General features: G+C 60.0%; 1 protein-coding gene across 22 annotated transcripts in view; it reads right to left on the bottom strand.

Moving 5' to 3' along the window:
• Positions 1-12: 12 nt before the first annotated feature.
• The window catches only part of KCP (kielin cysteine rich BMP regulator), a gene marked incomplete at its 3' end in the record, with an annotated part of 31663 nt that continues 9129 nt past the window's right edge, over positions 13-22546 (bottom strand). For 2 of the 22 annotated variants that reach the window (XM_082693034.1, XM_082693050.1), the window contains 37 exons: positions 21925-22018; positions 21702-21781; positions 21532-21625; positions 21118-21203; positions 20963-21044; positions 20586-20738; positions 20377-20483; positions 20206-20299; positions 19354-19527; positions 19124-19206; positions 18934-19027; positions 18652-18840; positions 18191-18361; positions 16342-16518; positions 15589-15674; positions 15230-15320; positions 15019-15101; positions 14837-14930; positions 13834-14007; positions 13502-13584; positions 12754-12874; positions 11808-11887; positions 11493-11592; positions 10892-10980; positions 10472-10574; positions 10238-10380; positions 9761-9933; positions 9568-9679; positions 9368-9469; positions 5323-5409; positions 5084-5245; positions 4279-4346; positions 3829-3932; positions 2184-2251; positions 709-1875; positions 231-619; positions 13-144 (listed from right to left, as the gene is read on the bottom strand). In XM_082693034.1, coding sequence (XP_082549160.1) covers positions 42-144; positions 231-619; positions 709-1875; positions 2184-2251; positions 3829-3932; positions 4279-4346; positions 5084-5245; positions 5323-5409; positions 9368-9469; positions 9568-9679; positions 9761-9933; positions 10238-10380; positions 10472-10574; positions 10892-10980; positions 11493-11592; positions 11808-11887; positions 12754-12874; positions 13502-13584; positions 13834-14007; positions 14837-14930; positions 15019-15101; positions 15230-15320; positions 15589-15674; positions 16342-16518; positions 18191-18361; positions 18652-18840; positions 18934-19027; positions 19124-19206; positions 19354-19527; positions 20206-20299; positions 20377-20483; positions 20586-20738; positions 20963-21044; positions 21118-21203; positions 21532-21625; positions 21702-21781; positions 21925-22018 — 5460 coding nt within the window. Of the gene's footprint in view, positions 145-230; positions 620-708; positions 1876-2183; positions 2252-3828; positions 3933-4278; positions 4347-5083; positions 5246-5322; positions 5410-7290; positions 7692-7825; positions 8133-8586; positions 8765-9367; positions 9470-9567; positions 9680-9760; positions 9934-10237; positions 10381-10471; positions 10575-10891; positions 10981-11492; positions 11593-11807; positions 11888-12753; positions 12875-13501; positions 13585-13833; positions 14008-14836; positions 14931-15018; positions 15102-15229; positions 15321-15588; positions 15675-16341; positions 16519-18190; positions 18362-18651; positions 18841-18933; positions 19028-19123; positions 19207-19353; positions 19528-20205; positions 20300-20376; positions 20484-20585; positions 20739-20962; positions 21045-21117; positions 21204-21531; positions 21626-21701; positions 21782-21924; positions 22019-22546 lie in introns of those variants that run through there. The other 20 variants (XM_082693044.1, XM_082693052.1, XM_082693049.1 and 17 more) reach the window with 20 other exon arrangements.

Genomic DNA, 22546 nt, shown 5'->3' with positions numbered 1-22546 from the left:
TTTTCCTTAATCCCCATCTTTTTCATCAGCTGTTTGAGGATTCAGCAACGACTCAAGGGGGCTGTGAAGGGTGGGCGCTCCTCTCTAGGCAAGGGCTCCTCAGCGCCAGGAGGCCACAGTAGCTGCTGGAAGCTCTGGGTGTTCCTGGGTGAGAGTGGCCCGTCATCCCAGAGGCCAGAAAAAGGGAACAACCCTCCCTCCCCCATCAGCGTCCCTGGCCTCCCTCTCACCTGGCCCCTATGGCCCGCAGCCGCCAGGTCCTCTCCTGGCGCCCTCGCTGCAGCTGCTCCCGCAGGGCCCGTCGCTGCCCCACCGCGTCCTCCTGCGGTGGGCCGAGCGCTGAGTCCCCGGGCGCCCGCCCCACAGGCCGGAGGGAGCCAGCAGGAGGCAGCACCCAGCTGATGCGCCCCTCCTGCCGTTGGTCTGTGTTGGTGCTGGTGCGCGACAGAAGGGACCCGGGAGGTGCCCCCACCCACCCCTGCCCTGGCAGGATCGCGGGGGCCCCGCCGTCTTCTCCCAGGAGTCTTGCCTGTGGCGGGAGCTGGGCCGGGCTGGGTGGGGGCCCCAGAGGGTGCACCCGGCAGTGGCGGTTCCAGGCAAGCCGGAGGCGTTCCAAGACCTGCGGGAGGCGGCTGTCAGCGGCCACGCGGGTCCGCCCCACGTGGCCTCTCGTGCCCCAGGCTGGCCCGGCGTGGCTCGGGTACACACCCAGAGCCTCTGCTGCTCGCGGGCCTGTCGCCCCCGGCGCCTGGCCGCGCGGTGCAGCTCCAGCAGCCGCTGCAGGGCGGTCTCCTTCTGTGCCGCGCTCACGGCCACCGACACCTTCTCCCGGTCTGGGAGCCTGGGCCATGCGGCCTTCGAGGCACCGGGGGCCTCCGCGCCACCCCTCAGCTCCCCGACAGTGCCCAGGAGCCTAGTGGAACCGCCAGGCACCTGCTCCTCCGTGCCCGGGCTTCCTTCCAGGCCCCGAAGCCCGTGTGGGTCGGGCACCGGCCCTGGGCGCCCCGGGACAGCCAGGGGGTGCCCCTGCGGGCCCAAGCCCCCGATGCCTGGGGCCGCTAGCGCCTCGGCCTCTGGGCCTGGGAGCCTGGGCGGTGGAAGGGGAGGCCGCGCCCCCTCCTGGGCGGCCCTGGGGTCTCCTGTGGCCGGCTTTGGCCGGTCAGTTTGGCCCTGCGTCAGCTGGGTTGTCCTTTTCCCGGAGCCAGGGCTCTCCCTTCCCCCAGGCTGAGGCTTCTGTTCTCCCGGGGACTTGCAGAAATCCCTAGAAATTCCCAGGGAACCGCCTTCCTCTGGGGGCTGTGTGGGCGCCTCTCCCGCAGCCACCCCCCAGGCTTGTGAGACTCGGCCTGGGGAAGCCCAAAAGCTCTTCACTTCCAGACCCTGAGTCTCCTTCTGCGGCTCCTGCAGGACCTCTTTTCTCTGGCACTCAGGGCTGTTGTGTCTTTGACCTTGAAGACACTCTCTCCTCTCACTCTGGGGAGCCTTCCCCCGGGGATACACGGAGGCTTCCTCCCTCAGAGCCTGAGTAGCCTCCCCACTCTGACCCTGGTGTATCTTCTCTCTCGGACTCAGAACTTCCTTGCTCTCCCCCCTGGGGGCCTCCCCTCTCTGACCCCCGGGGCGCTCTTCTTTCTGCTCTAGAGGCTCCTGCTCTCTCTGCCTCTGAGGAATCTCAATCCTCAGCAGTTTCTGAAGTTCTGCCCTCTCCTGGCCCAGGCTCCAGTCCAGCCCCTCGGGGGGATCGTGGGGTTCTGACGGGCCCTGGGAGGGCAGGCCTGAGGGTCTTAGAGACACGAGCTTCCTCCCCCATAGGCTTGTGGACGGCCTTCGGGTTGTAGGTCGGGCTTGTCTTCTCTCTCCTCTCTGGGCCAGGTCCTGGGAAGGAAGAGCATTTGGGCCCAGGCTTGTGAGGGAATCCCCACGCCAGGGCCACTTTCCCCAAGCGACCCTGGAGACTTCAGAAGCTGTCCCAGTGGACCTCATTTCCATTACAGCCCTTGCCTGATTCCTGAACTGGATAAGCCTACTGTATGTAGTGTAAACGGTGCTTCAGGGCGGGCCCCTTCTTCTATCAGCTTACAGGAGGTGGCATCACTTCCCCCCAGTAGCCTCCTCTAAGGCAGACCCCACCCCTGCTATCCCCAATCTGAGAGGGCCTTTGCCCAGAACATTTTGACTCTTACCTTGAACTCAGAGCTTCCTGGGTCCCCAAAGCTACTGCTGGTGGTGGGGTTCGGCTCTTGTAAGCCATCTGAGGGAGAAAGACTAATGTCAGGAACCCTCTGGTCATGTCCCAGCCCCTCACACACATTCCACCTGAACTGAACGAGGGAGTCCCCAGCACATAAGGGGAAGGGGACACCCTGACGACTGATGTTTGAACGTCAGCGCTGTCGCAGCTCATTGGTCCACCTTTCTTTAAACTCCCTGCCATGTGCCAGCTTGTTGGACTGGCCTGCCAATAGCCCACCACACCTTCCTCATCCTCCCAGCCAAGGCAGAGCACCTCAGAGGAACATGAGCAGAACCTGTGCACCCTTGTCCTCAAAACCTCCACAAGATGCCCGGGGGTGGGAGTGGGGGTGGGGGGAGGGTCTGTTGGCCAGGCTTGTCAGTGCCTTATAAGGGCACCCCACTTCCTCCTCGTGGGCCATCTAGGCCCATCAAGAAACCCACTGTATGCACCTTACTTTGCTGTTATTAAGAAAAATCCTCTTTAGGTCTTTCTTGGTTGCTGAGAGTAAAAATCAAAAGAAACTCAAGAAATGAAATTTTAGGCTGAAGCCTGCCCTAAAAACTGCAAGTTTCATAATTAACAAAAGAACTCTAAAAATAAAGATAGGAAACGTCTCTGCTCCCGTGCAGCTGTGAAGGAAGGAGAGTCATTCTGCATCCCTAAAACTGTTAAAAGAACTTGATTTCTTAAGATCCTAAATGGAGAACGTTCACAAGAATATTTCATCTATGCAATGTGGATGTGTGAATATTCACAACAGTAACCAAATGGGTATGTTCTTTGTGAAAATGTCTTTCAAACAAAGGAGTCTGATAAGACTCCCAAGCCTTTAGAAATGATTGCCGCGAACAGTGAACATAACCCCCAACCCCGGTCCCCTCACAATTCTAATCTGTTGTCTTACTCGATAACTTATTTCTCTGGTTATAAAGTTGTAACTGATACTTCTGTATTCCCAAGAAATCTTTGCCTTGGAAAAATCTGTCGATCAGAAAAACAAGCGTTGGCTCTTTGCTTTTTCTCTCACGTGCATGATGCGACAATGAGAGGCTTATGGCTCAACTAGGTTTATTTAACCAAAAATTCGAGAGTCTGTTTCATTCAAATTAATAGGCCCAGGGTTCACAGCGTCTATCCCATGGGATTCTAATTGCCTGTTTATGGTTATACCCTCACTCAGCTGTAAGCCCCGCAGTGACAGGGACCAAATGATAAGGCCAATGAGGCCAACATGATCTGTATGTTCCCAGTGCCCAGCGGGGAGGGGGAAGGGGTGGCAAACAGGTGACATGTGCTGCTGTTCCATTCCCTCCTCCCTGGGCCACTGCACACAGTCGTTGCCAGCACTCCCTCCCCGGAGCCCCAGTTTAGCTTCAGAATCCTGGACCCAGTGCCTGAGACAGCTGGTACTGAACAGGTAGAACTGGGACATAAAATAAAACCTACTTCTTGTCCCCGGGTGCTCCTTGGCACCCAATAAGAAGTATGAGATGAAGAATGACTGAGAAGGGGACTGGAATCGGGGCACTTGGGATGAGGACTTCCCACCTCCTCCCCATCTTGCCTGGCTACCAGCCAGGGAGTCAGCGTACCCGGTGTAGGCTCTGCAGGCATGGGAGGTCTCTCCCACCGGGGGTCTCTGTCCCTCCTAGCTTCGCCCAGATCCAGGGCCCATGATGGGTCTACTGCCTGCCCCCTGCAGGGGTCAGAGGCTGCCTCAGAATCACCCTTGTAGCCCACTGGCTCTGGAAGCGGGAGGCAGCCTGTCTGTCTCCCCACCCCAATGCCTGAGCCCAGTCCAGGGTGGTCTCTCCCAGCTCTGTCCCCCCCACCCGGGTCCCAGGAGCTGGAACTCGGGGTCACCCTTTCCAGGGGCTGTGGGGTAACCCTATGGGTACAACTGAGTGAGAACCCCAAGAGGAATGTTGGGCACAAGGAAGAAGTGCTAGGCAGGACCGTGGAAAGAGATAGAAAAAGGGTCCAGTGTTTGGCCCTTCTGTGTGGCAATACAAACTGGACAGTTTCCTGGGAGAAAGACTCACCCGTCTGGAAGCTGGTGGGTCTGGCTCAGAGAGTCCCCAGCCTGAGGCAGTGGGCACAGCCTGGAACTCTGGAAAGTTGGAAGGTGCCCCAGTCCACAGGGGCTCATCCCCTGTGTGGTGGGCAGCCTTGAAGATGGCCCACGATCAGCCCTCCGCCCGGTGTCCGTGCCCATGTATGACCCTGCTCTCTCCCCCTCCTCGTGAGGAAACAGGTCACTCCCACCCATGCGAGCCTTCAGAAGAGACCTCTGTTCTGGCCAACAGTGCTGGCTGGGCCCTCCCTTAGCGGTTGCCCACTAACACCCCCACTCACTACAGCCGAGGATGCCTCAGCTCTCAGAGGGGGCTGCCAACCTGCCCCAAGAGCCTCTGACCGTTGGTGACTGAGACCCTGGGCCTCTGGGCCTCTGCCCTCAGGAGCCAAGCCAGGCTTGCTTTCCTCCCACGCTGCAGCCATGTCTAAAGCCTTCGAGATGTCATCACACCACTGATTTGATCAAGATGGTCATTAATTGTGCAACGGTAACATCAGGCTGTATGTAATGAGCAGGTCCTGGGCACTAGGCAACATGCAAAACCTTCATGTGGATGAGTTCACTGGGGCTCCCTCCGAGTAAGATCGATTACCTTCCCCATTTCGTAGCTGAGGGAACAGAGGCTTACATTCCCCAGGGAGCATCGGTACAGAGACAGAACCCAGGCCCATCTGTGTCCGAAGCCCCTACTTCTCCCACCTCCTTCACGACCACCATCACCCTAATGTCACACTGACCACCCCCCCGCCTCCAGCCAGGCCCCTGCTCACCCTGCTGGCCCACCGCTCAGGGTCCCCGCCTGTCCCACCATGGGGCTTGCTGCGCTGGCTCCATACACACCGGGCCTGGCCCCTCAGACCACAGAACTGGGGCCAGGGGGGCCAGAAGAGGCTCAGCCCTGCCCCAGTCAGCAGCTCCAAGTCCCACAGGAGCTGCAAAAAGATGGGGCGCCAGGGTAGGAAGGGGTGCCCACTCTGCCCTCTGCCACGCCCCTTGGCCAGCCTCCTACCTGCTCCTGGGCCCTCCGGCTCCACTCCATCTCCAGCAACACAGTGGGCAGCTCCAGTCCTGAGCGACAGGCCCGACTCTCTCGCACCTGCGGGGGACGAGATGGAGTCAGGCCTCCGCCTTGCCCTTCAGAGGCCATGCCCCACCTCCCTCACCTGCTGCAGGGCAGCCTGGAGCTGGCCCAGGGCTGCAGGGCGTCCAAAGAGGTGCTGGTACAGGGCTAAGGCCTGCCTATGGCTGCAAGGGAGCCATGGGCCCCCAGGTGCGGCTGTCTGCTCCATGGGGAGGGTGCGCCAGAGCAGGTGTCCCCTCCCTTCCTCCCTCTCCTCTGCTGCGCCAGCCAGCAGGGAGAGGGGAGGACCAGGGAAAGAAGAGGAGACAAAGGCTCCCAAGCTCAGTAATGCAGGGACCTGACATGTGAGCTGGGGCCTGGACCCCAGCCAAGTCTCAGGGAGCCTCAGCCTGCCTTTGACCTGGGGTTCTTGGCTGTAAGGGGCGGCAGGGCAGGGCAAGGCCTGTGCTGAGAGCATGTGTTGCATGTGTACATATGACGCTGGCAATGGTGCTCCATCCACGTAACCCGCCCCACACGGGACACAGCCACCGACGGCGCACTTTCTGTACGAAGTGGGTCCCAGCCTCCCCATCCCGGTCTACGGAATCCATGCCACCCCACAGAGGCGAGGTGCCCTAGCTAACGTGGGGTGTTGTCTTCTTCCTCAGGAGGCAGGTGGACGTGATGATGAATGGGCTGGGGGGTAAACGTGGTCTGGGGAGGGGGCAGGAGCCACCACAGGCAGGACAAGGGCGAGCACTTCCCAGGTGCCTGCTCCATGGTATCCAAGTGCAAGGTGCTGGCCCCGGGTCACTCTGCTGACTCATCCGACACACGAGATGCAGCAGGTTGAGGGCATGGTTTGTGTAGGTTATGTCAAGGTCAGGGACAAGGACACAAGCTGGTCTGTCATTGCCACATCCCCTGCTGTCAGGAGTAGCCCTGCGTACCCGCTGCTTTGCAGCCGCTCAGCGAGAGCCCAGAGCTGCCTCTGCTCCCTGGGCCTTGGCACACGTGGGCTGAGCTGGCCAGACAGCTAGTCTCGGGTCAGTCCAGCTCTCCCTCCACTGCTGCTGAAAGGTTAGGGAGCTGGCAGTAGAATGGGGTACCCCCTCATCTTTTACCCAAGGCCCCTATGTCACCAAAACAGAGTCCTTTTTGCAAAGAGACTTTTCAAAGAAATAGACTTATTTTCTATTCCCAAACCAATGTTTTTTTCCCCTACAAGGATGTCCGCTCCTCACACCACCATCCAGGGTGGGCGTGGCTGTGAACGCACACAGGGGCCCACGCGTGTGCTGTGTGTGTTTACCTGAGTTTCTGAGGAGTGTGCATATGCACATGGGTGCATACGTGTGTTCATATGTGTGTATCATGTGCATATTATGTGTGTATTATGTGCATGTGTGTGCGTGTGTGTGCATGTGTGCCTGTGTCGTATTTCCTCATGGTCTGTTGTGTTTCCTGTCCCCCATCCCAGGCAAAGAGTCCCTGTCACCAGCTCTTAGAGAGGCCCTGGATGCACCTAGCCTCCCCAAAGTCGAGAGGAGAGGGAACACCACGTGAGGTCTGAGCCCCTTTTCTATGCTCCTCAGCGCCCCCACAGGATTCTACGTGAACCACCGAGGGACCAACATGGGGACCATGGGCCATGCTTGAGACATCATGTGAGCACAGAGCTGAGACGGAGATACTTAGGTCCTCCTGCTGTCCCGTGCAGGTTTTCCCAGGCAACGCCGGGGTATGGCAGGCACTGGCAGCCCAGGCAGCTGCGAGAAGTGAGCAAGGTCCAGGGCTCAGTTCCCACAGCTGCCACCTCTCGGATTCGGGGGACACAGACCACTGGACCCCATGTTCCAAGCAGCCCACTCCACCATCTAACACCAGAAGAAAACACACACACACACACAAGTATGCCTTAGGAGAGCCCCAATTTTACTTCTTCTTACTGAACACACTGAGGTCTTTGTGTGCCACAGGCCCAGGCTCCTGGGGCCTGGATGGGGCCCTCTGTCCACGGTTCTGGAGTCCTGGTATCATCCTGGCTCCGTGTGACCCCTAGGGCTACTGGCCGGGGCTAGGCAGAGGTCTGAGGGGCTGGTCGCCAGTGAGTTGGACAGGTGGGCAGGCCTCGGGTGAGATACAGTGGGCCTCGTGCTCCACCAGGCCCGCAGGGCACTGGCAGCCAGGAATGCAGGGCCTCACGCAGTGGGCCGCCAGCTCTCCCAGGGGAACGTGCTGGTTGAAGCAGGTACGGGGACAGGGCGGGCCACACTCATCGAACACGAAGCCACGGTCCAGGGGACAGCCCACCGCTGCAGGTGGAATGGAAGGCAAGGTCATGGGGGACCCCTGGCGATGAGGCCCTCCTGCTACCTGCTAACCCCGTCCAGACCTGAGACCCCTGTGCCACCCTCTTCCCCAACTCGCACTGGGCATCGCCCCTCACCACAGAGTGTGGGGCCCCTCCAGGCCGGCGTCACCCCTGCCTGGCGGCAGTGGCTGGCGTAGGCCTCCAGGGCGTCACAGAGGCAGGCATCGGCCAAAGAGCCGGGGCCACAGGCACATAGGTCATACACGCAGGCGGCGAAAAAGGGCTCTGGTGGCACAACAGCGTGGCAGCGACTGAATGGGGAGGACTTCAGCACCCCACACCGGGCGTTGGCCTCACGCCTGGCCCGGTAACCCGATGCCTTGCACGGATCCACCTCGCGGCCCTTGAAGCATGGCCGGCTAGGTCCCGGCCCTTCTGGGACCTAGGTGGGAAGAGTGACCGTGATGGGACAGCATCCACTGGCAGCTGACCTTTGTGTGCTACGTTCTTCAAAACACTTTCCACCAAATATTTTGGTTTAGCTTCAGAAATCTCCCTACAGGAACAGCAAAGGAAGTACTAGCAACTTTCTCCTTGTCCCCATTTTACAGATGGACAAGCCAAGGCCCAGAGCAGGTAAGGGATTTATTCAATAGTCACATAGCCGGCGAGTGGCAAGGCAGGGCTTGCGGATTTAGGGGATGCCTCTTTCATCAGGCCGTCCTGCCCCCCACCCCTGCCCCAGCACCATGACAGGCCAGAAGCCCCCAAATCATCCTGAAGCTGCCAAACCCATCGGTGTGTCCCCCCCACCCCCGACTTCCCATGTAAGCCGGCTGCTCTAAGACTCCCACTCAGTGTGCCTCCCTCAGCCACCCAGCTCCTGTGCCGCTCACCTGCCAGCTATTCCCAAAGGCAGCCTCTGTAGGCAGGAGCAGCCCCTCAGGGCCCTGCAGGTCATCCTGGGCAAAGCCATTGAAGTTCCCACAGAGCCCGCACATCTGGCCCCGGTAGGAGCCCGGTACGCTCACCTCCACCTGAGACTGCCCGTCCCACAGCACCTGTGCAGCAAGCCTGGGATTGGGGAGTGGGGAAAGGTAGGGACCCCATCCTGGCCCCAAGCACTGTCAGCACCCTCCACACTGTAGGGGAGGAGAATGCGTGGAGAGAGGCTCCCCACGGAGCTGGGCCCCTGGTGAAATGCAAACCTGCTTCCAGAGGGTCACTTTCTCGTGGGCATTAGGGCCTTACAGAGAACAAAGCACAATTCGAGTCCAGATCACAAGGGTAGACAAGCCTTCTTTTAGGAATTTACAAAGTGTACTTCTTGCCAAAGGAAGGGAGAAATTCACTCTCTGGCATGGGAGTTGGAAGGATCTCAGGAGCCACCTAGGAGATCTTAACTGACATCCTTCTAAAAATCTACCCCCCCCATATATATATATATATATATATATATATATATATATATATATATTTTTTTTTTTTTTTTTTCTTTCACTCTACCCAGGGTGTCTGATCATGATTCCTCTCCTCCCCTCAGAATCCAGCAGAACTTTCTCACCTTCCTGGCCTGATCTGGCCCTGGCCCTAGCTGGTATTCCCACTGCCTCTCCAGATAGAGAGGCCTGAACAGGCCGGGAGCTCCCACACCCTCACTGGCCCTGACAGCGGCACCTGGAGCCCCGGCTGGGCGTGCAGGATCACGGTGCGTCTCTGCAGCTCCACGTACAGCAGCGGCTCCTGCAGGAAGGGCAAGGCCACGGGGCGCCCGTCCACCTGGAGGAGGGAGGCAGGAGGAGGGGCGGCCTCGGGACTGACAAGTGGACGGCGGACGGCGCAGGACCGACCTTCCCCGGGTCCTCAGCTCTGCTCACCGTGACCGCTCTACCCTGCAGCAGCCCCACGGTCACGTCTCCGAGCTGCACCGCCACCTCCTGGGTCCAGGCCACACCCCTCCGGCCCCGGTTGGCGTTGGTCACGTGCACGCTGTGGAGGGAGAGGCCCAGGTGCCGGGGTCAGCAGGGACAGGTGTAGGGAGTTAGGGAGGAGGCACGGGGGTCTGCGCACCTGAAGTCCCCTCCGCGGCAGTCCTTGGCCAGCACGTAGCTGCAGCTGCCCTGGAAGTGCAGCAGGCGGCCGTCGAAGGTGCGGTAATGAGGGTCTCCGAAGGCCATGCAGGAGGCGGGTCGAGGCAGGCAGCGGGGGCAGCAGCTGCCGGGACTCAGGGCGGGGGCCTCGTCCTGGCCTCAGCCCCAGATCCAGTCAGCAACATCGCCCTCCCCGCCATGCCCCACGCAGAGACTGCCCGGGACCGAGGAGCGCCCGGGAATCTCCAGGGACTCCCGCTCAGCTTCCGGACTCACCGTGAGCGGGCTCGGGGCGCCGCCTTGTGGCCACACATGGGAACTGCACGGCCCCGGCTACTCCCGGCTCCGCCACGCGGCCGCCGCTCCCCAAACCCTGCCTCCTTCCTCCCGCCTGGTCTCACCCAGGTGTGGGTGCCACGTGCCCACTCACCCCACCGCCCTCGACCGCGGCACTCACAGGGCCACAGGAGAGCGGCGGGCAGCGTTGGCTCTGGCAGCGCACCGTGCCGGCCACGCAGGAGCAGGTGGTGCAAACGTCCACCGCCCAGCTCTCCCCGGAGGCCACCTCCCGGCCCTGGTGCGCGCACGACTGGGCGGAAGCTGAGGGGACAAGAAGCGGGGTAGGGTCAACTGCCCGTCCCTCGCATTGGGTCTCGCTCGTCCCCAACCCCGCCGTCGCTCTGGCTGTCACCTTGGCATCGCTCACAGCAGCGGCCGGCCTCTGGCACCTTCGCCCAGCCCTGCGGGCAGGAGAGGGCGGGGCACTCCTCCGGGTCGCACTCCACGTGGCCCCCCTGAGGAGAAGTCATTGCACTAAAGACCTCCTGCAGGACCTGGAGGCCCTCTGGGTCACAGTCTGAGGCAGCCACCCCTTCTCTCTGCCCCTGCCCCAAAAGAACACCCAGGTCATGTTCAAGTGGGGGATGAAATCAAACCTTAGTTCCTTGCCCCAGCACACGCTAGCCGCTGCCTGCCCTCGCTCAGAGGGGCCGCCTTTTTCTAATTACCTCAAAGACCCCATATTCACTGGTCCAGTGTCCTGAGACTCCTCTGTCCATCCATCCCTAAGGCCCTCTGCCTCACCCCTGCCCACCCGGTGATCCCCGCTCACGTGGCAGGTGCACGTAATGCACGGGTTGCTGGGGTCCTGCCAGCTCTCTCCATCGGCCACTCTCCGGCCGTCGGCCTCCACCACACACTCTGAGAAGGAAGAAGTGAGGACGCGGGACCACTGTCCTTCCAGCTACATCCTCCTCTCTGGAGCCCACCCAGAAGGCCCACAGCAGGGGAGTGCCACACCCCTCCACGGGCACCCTGATGCTGCTGATTTCCTCAACCAGTGTCCAGATGACCTACTAGATGGTAGGCCCTACCCCAGGGCTCAGGAAGCAGAAAGGGCCCTGGAAGCCCAAAGAGCCAGAGGCTGGAACCTTCCCATGGGCCAGCTGACAGCTCACTGCAAACCCTGGTCAGTGGGCCCGGGGTCCCTCAGCCCACCGACAAGTCTCAAGTGAGGCCTCGAGAATCCAGACTTCATTCCCTGCTTTTCTTGGCTTTCTGCACCCCCATGAGTAACCCTTTATTTCTCCAAAAGAATGAAGCCTGCGTTTGGAGTATAGACCCTAGGTTGCCCATGTAAGCCTTTGGATACCTCCCTGCCTGGCTACCCCCTGGGTTCAGGCTCAGAGATGCAAGTCAAGGCTGGCACTTACCTCGGCACATGGGGCAGCAGCTCCCAGGGGGGGTATGGCGCTCTGACAGGGAACAGCTGAGCTCGGGACAGGCCCGGTGAACGCAGAGCCATGTCAGGTCCTGTGGAAGGGCGTGTGACCACCACCGGCAGAGATCAGCAGGGAGGGAGCATGGTGTCATTGGGAGCAGGCCTAGGCCAGGTATGATGTCCCAGACAAGTGGGTGGATGTTGGGGTGAGTGGGGAGCCTGGAGCTGCTGCAGGGCAGGGGGCGCTGCCACAGCTTACAGAGGAGGAAGAGAGAGCTTTGGGAGTCTCCGAGGCAGAAGGGCTCACCTGGCACTGGCAGGTGTAGCAAGCGTCAGGCGGGGCCAACTCAGAGCCCAGCAGGCTTTCTGTGCAGTTACTCAGCGCCTCTGTGAAGACAAGAACTCCGTGTTGGGGGGAGAAGGGGGCAGCAGGGGGCAAAAGCCCACCTACCCACTGTGTCCCCAGACATCTTAGGCCTAGGGCATAGTTCTATCCCCAGCACCCTGAGTCTAAGAGAAGTCCTCTTTCTTCTGGGGTCAGCAAAAAAAAAGTTTAGACTTTTTAAAAAGAACATTAACTAGAGTGGAGCGCCTGGAAGTGGACAGGGTGTGGTTTCCTTAGCCCGAGGTCCCTAAGGACCATCAGGATGCCTCCCGGCTCCCTCTGCTACTTCCTTTTATGTCTCCTGGCAAAAATGGCACAAGGAAGCCCAGAGAGCCAGGTAGGTACTCCAGGTTCTAATCCTGGCTTCAGCATTAGATTCAGCATTTTACAGATGAGAAAACCTCTGTTTTCTCATCTGTAAAAGGGAACAACAATACCTCTCACTGGGCAACCGAGAATTAAATGGGATACTGTTTATTCAAAGCACCATGTACAGTGTCTAGCATAATAATGTCAGTCCTCTTCTCCTTCCCTAAAGCACATCCTAGCAAGTGTTGGTAAGAACAACTCCCCACCTCTGTAGCCCCTCTGGTCTCCAGTTGTTGCTCTCAAGAAGCCAGAGGAGGGCAAGTCTCACCCCACAGCGCCACCTGCTGGGCAAGAGGCCCCATAAACTGTGTGTGGCTTCAGTCAAGGATCCCCAGTTCTCCCTGGGGGCTGCCTGGCCAGCGCATGGGCTTCCATAAGTCCATCAGACTCAAGAAAGGGTGAAGGCTGGGGCTGCCGAGGAGAGCAGGCTGGTTCTTCCAGTGTCACTCTGGGGATGGCCCTCCTACCCTCTTTTTTACCCCCAGATCCAGGGACTCACGGGCACAGGTGGGGCAGCAGTGCTGGGGCCCAGGGGGCAGGAGCTGGCTGGTGGGACAGCCCACCAGGCTGGGACACTGCCGTCGATGACACTGAATGCTGGGGGGTCCCTCAGGCTGCAGCTACAAAAATGAGTGAGCAAATGGGGTGGGTCCCAGGCCCTGGCAGCCGAGACACACCCTTTTCCCTCTGGACTCCAGGCTCTTCCATCTGCCTGCTGCACCTCCCCCTGGATACGTCTTGGGCGATTAAACTCCCGTCTGCAGAGACTGACCGTCTCCCCAGGTTGCTTCTCACCCTGAGCCCTAACCCAGAGGTGATGTCCCCTTCTCTTGCCAGTTACTCAGGCCTGACCCTTGATGTGACCACGGATCCTCCCGCACTCTCATGCTATCCTCCCCCCTCCCTGCCAGGTCTCTAGACATGGGATGTCATATGTCTGCTCACCATTACTTTCACATGGAATTCTCTAACATCCCCCCACAACCGCTTCCCAGGTGTCTCCCCCTACCTCCCATACACACCCACACTACCCTCCAGCCAGGAGGGCCTTCCCACTGCCCCCAGCCCCACATCCCCACATCCCCACTCAGTGCCTGCCCCACCCACACTTCCTGGCCCCGCTTAGCTCTTCACTTCACCCCAAGTCCTGCCTCTCCTCCTGGCCACAGAGGCCTCTCTCTGACCCTCATAGTGTTTGTGCCCCCCAGGTCCAGGCTTTCCCACCCCTCAGCGTTGCCGTCACCCACCTCACAGATGCACACTTCACAGGGGTCTGCCCCAGGCTGGAAGCTCTCCCCTGGTTCATACTTGCGGCCCTTATGCTCACAGTCTGGGGCGGGGCGGGGTGGTGGGGGGGAGGGTAGGAGCAGAACAAGACCAGGGAGCCTTTAGGTTGGCAGGAACACCAGGGGGTGGGGTTCTCTCTCCCTGCAGTGACCCCCAGCTCCAGGGACTGGAGAGTGTGCAAGAATGGGGGCCACTTCTAGAACAGCCCGGCTCTGCTGCCCAGCCCCGGAGGGAGATGCGGACCAGGTGCTGCCTCCTTGCCTCCCCCACGCTGGCCCCAGGTTCCCAGTACCAGAGCATCGAGGGCAGCAGTCATTGAGCCCTTGGTGGGGCCGGGCGCAGGAGCTGACACACTGGAGGCGGGCACAGGTCACGACGCCATCATGACACATGCAGGAGGAGCAGGGGCTCTGCGGGTCCACCCAGCTACTGCCTTCAGGGTGCTCCTCCCCACCAGCCAGGCAGCCTGTGTCCCAGGTGGGCATGGGTGAGCTCTGAGTTCTGGTTCTGCCAGTATGCCCTTGTCCCCCCAACCCTGGGTGCTCGGCAGGGCATGTGGCTGCCAGGAGCGGGACCTTCAGGGAGGAGGTGAGAAGGTGGCCTGGGACAGAGCTCTTGTGCATGGTGGCGGGGAAGGACCCTGGCTGAGGGCCAGAACCTGGGTTCTTAATCCCATTCCATGTCTGCCTGCTTTCTAGACCAAGGGTTACAATGAATAGTAGACCAGTACCAGCAATGGCAGTTGGCATGCAGTAGGTGTGTAATAAGTGCATGCAGAAAGAATGAAAGGCTCCATCACTAAGCATGTGCCCCAGGTTAACAATATGGAACCAGATGGCTCAGATGCAAATCCTGACTACCACTTATTTACTAGCTGCATGACTACAGACAAGTTATGTTTACCTCTCTGTACCTCAGTTTTCTCATCTGTAAAATGGGAATCATAACAGTACCTATCTGATAGTGTGTGGGTTAAATGAGATATGTGTCGAGTGCTGAGCTCAGATGGGATGTGCTCAGCAAATGTGAATCGTCGTTATGATGATGATGACCAGAGTGTGGTGAGGAAGGGGGCAGTTTTGAGGGGTAATGGTCTTGGCGGGCCAGGGGCAGGGAGAGGTAGGAAGAACTGAAGACCGGCAAGGAGGAGCGCTCCAGAGCCAGGGCGTGAGAGGGCCAGGTGGTGTGGACAGGGAGGGGGTGGCCAGGGGAGAGCTAAGAGAGGAAGGTGGGGTGGATACAGGGCATGGGGCCAGGGGCGAAACAAAGGGACAGCCCCATGGGGCCAGGCATACCTCTGCATCGAGGGCAGCAGCTGCCCGGCTCCGTGACCTGGAGCGGGCAGGACAGAGGAGGGCACGGCAGCCGCGCGCAGCTCACCTGGCCGGCCTGCAGGAGACGCCCTCTAGGCCAGGTGCCCCAGAGGCACTGTGGCCCTGTCCCCGCCCTACCCCACTCTGCCCCCTCCCTACCATACCTGACACCGACACCACTCACAGCTGCCTGGGGGCCCCCCGAACTCTTCCCCGTCCTGGTGCTCCTGGCCCTGGGAGAAGCAGCCTGTGGAAAACACATTTCCTGGGTGAGGGGCTGTGCCAGCTCACCCTGTCCAACCACAGGCCTGGAGGACAGAGGCGGGGGGGTGGGGGGGAATGAGCAGGGAGCAGGGCATGTGGAAAGCAGCTCACTGTGGCAAACAGGGCAGAAGCAGGGTCCTGGAGAGGGATGGGGGCAGAGAGCTGGAGGACAGGGCTTCTTCCGGCACTGCACGGAACCTTCCTGAAGGAGAGAGGTCACACTGCTGCTTCTTGACTCCGTGTCGTCACCACCTCCAAACAGGCTACACATTGCCCCAGGGTAGGGTGTCCCTACTGAGCCTGCCAGGCTCCAGCCCCCGTCCCTTGGCCCGGGAGACCCGAATCCAATCCTCTTCCACCAGATGGTACCCCTGGGAGACGGTGGGGTGGGTGGGCTGAAACAAGGTCTTCCTGGCCAGAGAGGAGGACTAAGCGATGAAAGGTTACAGGTTTCCAATAGGCCACCTCACCTGGCAGGTGCAGAGGGAACAGCCGGGGTCAAGCGGGTCAGGAAGGGTCTCTCCAGGGGCTGCAGTGACTCCATGATAGAGACATCCTGGCAGGGCAGGAAGCGCAGCCAAAGAGTGGCCATCAGCCCAGTCCCCCATGGCCTTGCGTGGCTGGGCCCGGGGACCTCTGCCGTGGCTGGGGGAGACGGCAAGTGCGGCCTGCCATGGCCCCTGAGGGGACGGTGGGAGGACAGCCCCTGGCTAGCTGCAAGTGGGGACCCCCGCAGGTGTGAAGGGGGAGAGGACTGGAGCTGGGGTCAAAGATGGTGGGCAAGCTGCCGTCTGTGGGGTCCGCGGGAAGACGAGGTGAGGAACAGGCACTCCTGGAAATGAAGGCTAGAGGTGGGCCGGGCTCAGTCAGGATCACGGCCAAAAGAAGCCAGGAGGGAAGGAAGCTGCCTCTCAGGACTGCTGACTCAAGGGCCTGGGAGCCATCGAATGGGTCCGAGTCTAGTAATGTGCCATTTTAGGAAGGCAGTGAGACAGTTTAAGAGCAGGAAGTTCTGGAAGCACGAGGCCCAGTTATTTGATGAGCACAACCGTGAGTCTTAGGGAATAGCAGGGACAGACAGGAGGGCACAGGCGTGGTTTGAGGAGAGCACAGCGTGTGGGTTTGCCTTGTGGCTCTCTCAGGACAGGGGTGATGGTGGCGAGGCCTGGTGACGGGGCCCCTGGGAGCCCCAGAAGGGGCAGGGAGGGCAGGTGCTGTCCTACCCTGGCAGGTCGGGCAGCAGTGTCCAGCTGGAGTGAGTGGGTGGCTGCAGCCCAGGGGCTCGCAGGGCCGGCGGCCACATGTCACGAAGCCTCCGAGGCAAGTACACAGATTGCAGGGCTCTCGGGGATCTGGGAAATCCTGGCTGCTCAGGTAGGTCTCCCCCAGATACTCACAGCCTTCAAGAGAGGATGGTGAGGGGGAGGGCAGAGGGCAGAAAGGGTAAGAGGTGAGCAGTGGTCCAGTTCCCTGCTTGGGCCTGAGCTGGGGTGAGGGGAGGGCTCGAGCCAGGCAGGGGAAGGGGGGCAGCGGGGTCTGGGGTGGAGGAACTGGCCCAAGGGCAGACTTCCTCCCGTTCAGCCTGCCGTCTAGTCTATCGGGAAAGACCCACACAGAATCTGTCCCCAGAGAGAAACACTCAGCAGGCCCCTGCCCAGCCAGAAGGCACCAACGTCCCCAAGCCGAGAAGAGCTGGAGAGAGCCCAAGATGGCTCAGGAGATGTGGTGCCAGCCCTCTGATTAATCAGGGACGGGGAGGGTGTCCCAGAGCGGTGGCAGCCTGACCCACGCAGCTCTCCGACTCTTGCTGACCACCTTTTTTTAAAAAGAAGGGGCTCTTCAGGTCATAATGTATCAGTGTTGGCTCGTAAAATGCCCCCCTCCAGTGGGGGCATGTGGGAGGCTGTGCAGGTACGGGGACAGGGGGACATGGGAAACCTCTGTACCCTTCTCTCACTTTTGCTGTGAACCTAAAACTGCTGTAAAGAAAAAAATAGACTTAACAGGAAAAAAAAAAAAAAAAAAGAAAAAGAGGCGTGTCTGAGTCTCAAAGCCTTGGCAGGCAAGTGTCAGACTCAAATTTAATGTTTTATTTTTAACTGCATTAATATTTATGGTCACCTTCATTCCTGGCAAATCGAATTCATTTACAGTATGCTATAAAGACTCCTTTATAAAAAGATTTAAATTTAAAAGTTGATTTGAAAAAAGTTCATTGGGGTGCCTGGGTGGCTCAGTTGCTTAAGCGTTTGTCTTTGCCTCAGGTCATGATCCTGGAATCCCTGGATTGAGCCCCGCAATGGGGGTGGGGGGTGGGGGAGTGGGGGGTGGGGGCTTGGGGGGGGTGGGGGGGTCCCTGCTCAGCGGGGAGTTTGCTTCTCCTCCTTCTTCTGCTCCTCCCTCCGACTACTGTTCTTGCTCTCAAATAAATAAAATTAAAAGAAAAATAGTTACCTGAATAAAATTACAGGTGGTAGAGTGTCTGTAACAACACTGCTAAGATAGTACAAAGGTGACCAAAGACTGGGGAACTGGGTTTTGTTCAACCCTCTCTTGTTTACAGGAACTAAAGTTAGAGTTACACTTAAAAATGGTTAAGGTAGGGGCACCTGGGTGGCTCAGTGGGTTAAAGCCTCTGCCTTTGGCTCAGGTCATGATCCCGGGGTCCTGGGATGGAGCCCCACATCGGGCTCTCTGCTCAGCAGGGAGCCTGCTTCCTCCTCTCTCTCTCTCTCTGCCTGCCTCTCTGCCTACTTGTGACCTCTGTCAAATAAATAAATAAAATCTAAAAAAAATATATGGTTAAGGTAGTGAATTTTACGTTATATGTATCTTACAAAAATGCACATTTTTAAAATGCATTTTTAATTAAAAAAAAAAAAAGAGGTCCGAAGAGGTTACGTAACTTGTCCAGGGTCACACAGCCAAATGGCAGCAGTGATAGGAGCAACTCCAGGTTTTAGTCCAGGGTTCATTATTATGTGATAGATGTTGTGGATCCACTGTGGGCAGTAAAGGTGATGCTGACCCCGCCCTCCCAGCCCCTCATACCCATAGTCCCCTGCCCCTCACCTTCGCAGACAGGGCAGCAGTCACCCCTGGCAGGAAAGGGGCACTGAGCAGGGGCACAGGCCCTGGGTTCGCAGCGGACGCTGCCCTCCCAGCAGAGGCAGACGTGGCACGCGGTGCTGGGTGAGGGGAAGCGCTCCCCGCTGGCAAACTCCTTCCCCTGGTACAGGCAGCCTAGGGGGTCAGGCGAGGAGGGCAGGAGCGGGAGGCTGTCTGCCAGGCCCACAGCCTCCCAGGCCCTGCGGACTGGGCACTGTCTCCCCAATACTTAGTGGGAACCAGGAGGTGGGAGGGCTGGGCTTGGAAGGAGGAAGATGCTGGGACCGCCCAGCATCAGGGGCTGGAAAAAGGGTGCTGCGGACTAGAGGGCGCAAGAGAGGGCGAGGGTCTGGGGCAGAGTGGGAAGGAGCGAGGCGCGGGCGGGGGGGGGGGGGGTGGCACTGGGGGCGCCGCCGGGGTGTTACCATCGCAGGAGGGGCAGCAGGGTCCCTGGCGGGGGTGGGCGCAGGGCGCAGGTGGGCAGGGCAGCCGCTGGCAGGACACGGAGCCATAGAGGCAGAGGCAGCGGCGGCAGGGGTCTTCGGGCAGGGAGAAGTGCTCCAGGTGGCGGGCAGGGACCCCGACCCCCGGCCGCGGGCAGCCTGAGGAGGCGGCTGAGCAAGAGAAGAGCGTGTCAGGGGTCCAGGGGGAGGCTGCGGAGCCTCCCCGCTCTCTCCCGGGCAGATCTGCCCAAGGGCCGCGCCTACCGGGGCACTGGGGGCAGCACTCATCGGGCAGCAGGACCGGCTCTGGACAGGGCAGCGGAGGGCAGTGGCGGGCGAGGCACTGCACGCTGCCGCCCTGCAACAGGGGGGCCACGGCACAGAGCTGCTTAGCGGTGGCGGGCAGAGGAGATCCCCCTCCTTGGGACGCCTCCTCCAACGGGGACAGACTCACCAGACAGCGACACTGTCGGCAGGGGTCAGAGGGGTGGGGGAAGTCGGCTCCATTGGGGTACTCTTTCCCACCAAAGGCACAGCCTGGGGGAAGGGGCAGCTATAGTAACTGGAAGGGTCCTGCTCCTCCCTGGGTATGCTGCCCTTTCAGCCCTAAAAGCCCACAGATGGGACCAAGCCATCCCAGGAGACCACCCCCCACCCCCCCTTTCCCTATCCCCTCCACCTCACCGTTGCAGTTGCTCTGGCAGCAGGAACCAGGCAGTGGGTGGGCACAGGGGGCAGGGGGGCAGGCCCGAGGCTGGCAACGGGCATGGCCTTCCCGACACTGGCACTCTTGGCAGGGGTCTCGGGGATGGGAGAAGCTCTCTCCGTCCACAAATACTTGTTCCTCCAGGATGCAGTCTGAGCATGGGGGCAGGGGAAGGGGCACAGTAGGGGCTGACAGTTCTAGAGCTGCGCTGGCAGCCCTTGGAGTCCAGAGCCACTGAGGCAAGGCCAAGAGGAAGCCCCAAGAGAGTGGAGGAGGGGTCCATGTAGGCGGGTGTGGGTATCTCTCTGAGCACACCCTATGTGTGCGTGGGCACACGTGTGTGTGTGTGTGTGTGTGTGCATGTGTGTGTGTGTATGTGTGTGTATTTGAGCCCATTTACCTCCCTCTGAGAGGGAAGAGCCGGGGAGCTCATGCTTGCAAGTGTGTGTGTTTGTGAGACGCACCCTGGCACAGACCCTCCACCGGGGCAGATCCGGGGAACGTGGCACGCCAGCACCCAATCTCCACATGCCAGACCCAAATGTTTGTGGCATGAACCTGCTTTATACAGAAAGATATGCAAATATACCTGACTGGTTGCGGGGATAGGAAGAGGGTATACATAATGGGAGGGACGGGTCCTGGAGTAGCACAAAGGGAGAAACAAATCTCTACTCTCCCTCCCGCCCATACTCTGTGAGTTCCAGAGAGTTCCAAGCTGTGTCCGGCTGGAAACAATTCCAAAGGTGGTTGCTTTCTAAGGTATCTGGTGAGCCCAGGGGGTCACGGGAGAGCTGGGTCTAGGGCCCCCAGGTGCAAGAAGCACATACCTGGGCACCTGGGACAGCACTGGCCGGGTCCACTCTGGGGCCTGGCACAAGTTGTGGGAGGGCAGTCAACCAAGGAGCACCTCACAGTCCCCTCCTGGGAGCAGGGGAGAGGGCAATGGGGGTGGGCCCCAGGAGGGGCTCAGCAGGGCAGCGGCGAACCCGGGGAGCTACCTCGCAGTGGCAGGTGTGGCAAGGACTATCTGCGTCTGTGAAGTTTTGCCCATTGGCATACACTTGGCCATGGTAGGTGCAGCTCTCACAGCTGGGGCAGCAAGAACCTGGGTGGGACAGACAGATCAGAGCCCAGCAAACTGGGGGTGGGGGGAGCTGGACAAAGCAGAGGGTGGGGGAAGAAAGCCAGACTGGTGTGGAGCACTCACCAGGGGGCTGAGTAGGGTGCTGGCAGGGGGCTGGGGAGCAGAGCACAGCCCCACACATGGGCACGCCATCATGACAGGAGCAGGCCGTGCAGGGCTGACCATCAGGCTCCCACTGGACCCCCTCGGCAAACTCCTCTCCATCAAGCACACAGGCTACAGCAGAGTGGGGAGGGGGGCTGTCACCGGGGCAACTGGGATACCTCCAGCCATCCCTGACCCTCCCAGACCACAGGAACCTGGCTTTGCCCTCCCCATGGTGGTCTCTGAGCACACACCGGAATGGGAAATGGCCCCGGCAATCCCCCCCTACCATCTGCGGCGGCTGGAAGCAGCCCTCCTTAGAAGCTTTTCCTCCCTCGCCCCTTCCCCACACATACCTGGGCAGAGTTGGGGGCCAGAGGCAGGCAGTGCACAGGGGGCAACCGGGCACTCCTGCTCCTCACAGGAGACCTCGCCGGCCTAGGAGGGACGCTGGCTGAGGGTCCCCAAGGGCTGACTCAGATCTGGGGTGGGAGAGGGCTGGACTGGCTACCTGGCAGGAGCAGCGGATACAGCGCCCACTCTCTTGGAGTCTAAAGGTCTCCTCACTCTGATACTGGTGTCCCTGGTACTCACAGCCTGGACAGGAGGACAGGAGGATGGGGGGTTAGGGACAGAGCAGGAGGCTTACGGTGAAGCCACACACCACCTGGAGGCGTCCACCGCCCACCCTGATGCACCAGGCTCCCCCACCTCCAGGATATCAGGCCCCACCCCGGGGCCCAGTTTGCCATGAGAAGGCGAGGTGAGAACGTGCCCCTCACCCGGGGTGACAGGAGCTTAGGCTTTTCAAGGATTTCTCCTGTACTGTAGTCCAAAGGGCTTCCTATAGGTTTGAACCCCTGTGCCCGGGCACCCCTGGGGCCAGTGCTTGCCTCCCTCCAGGTGACTCAAGCCCCCAGCTCACCGTCACACACCGGGCAGCACTGCCCAGGGATCCTGCCTGGGTGTCTGCAGGGCACAGGAGGGCAGGGCAGAGGCTCGCACTGGATGCTCCCGTTCTGCCAATAGGGCCTGGTCAGCGTCCGAGAGGCAGGCCCGGGAGCCAGGCCCTCCCTGCCAGGCAGCCACACTCACAGCGCAACGGCAGTGCGAGCAGGGGTCTCCAGAGCCCACCGGCTCTCCGCGGCGGTACTCCCGCCCATTTAGGAAACAGCCTGTTGGGGAAGACGGTGCCTCAGACCCTTCTCAGGAACGCTGCTCCCCCCGCTGCCCGTCCTGGCTGGCCTTCGTGGGAGACCGCTCTGGGCCATCCGTGAGCTTTCTGCACCCCTGTACCAGGCGCCACTCACCGACTCACCATCGCACAGTGGGCAGCAGGTGCCTGGCAGGGGCCGCGCAGGGTACGGGCACAGGCTGGCACACTCTCGCTGGCGGCACTGAATGTGGCCCTCCTGGGAGGGGGCAATGGGGGGGCAGGGGAAGGTGCCGTTAGAGCTCTGTCAGGGGGCAGGAACAGCAATCAAGTCCCTGCGATCCACTTACTAAGCACTGTTATGGGTTGAACTGTGTCCCCCCAAATTCATATGTGGAAGTCCTAACCCCTGGGACATCAGAATGTGGCCTATTTGGAAACAGGGTCATTGCAGATGTGATTAGTTAAGATGAGGTCATACTGGAGTGGGGTGGTCGCTCCAGGAACTATGTCTTTGTAAAAAGGGGAAATTTGAACACACACATGTGCGTGCACACAAACACACACACACAAGGAGAGCAACCCAGGAAACCAATACAGATGTATAACCCATCACGTTACTGAAGCGTTCTGTGACTCAGTTTACCCATCTGAAAAAAGACAGTAATAGTTCTGTCCTCGGGTACCTGGGTGGCTCAGTTAAGTGTCTGCCTTCCGTTCAGGTCATGATGCCAGGGTCCTGAGATTGAGTTCTGCATCCGGCTCCCGGCTCAGCAGGGAGTCTGCC

This window comes from Mustela nivalis (genome assembly GCF_964662115.1).
Source record: "Mustela nivalis genome assembly, chromosome: 12".
NCBI lineage: Eukaryota > Metazoa > Chordata > Mammalia > Carnivora > Mustelidae > Mustela > Mustela nivalis.
The sequence above is the reverse complement of the archived record's forward strand: the minus strand, read 5'-3'. Positions and strand labels throughout refer to the sequence as shown.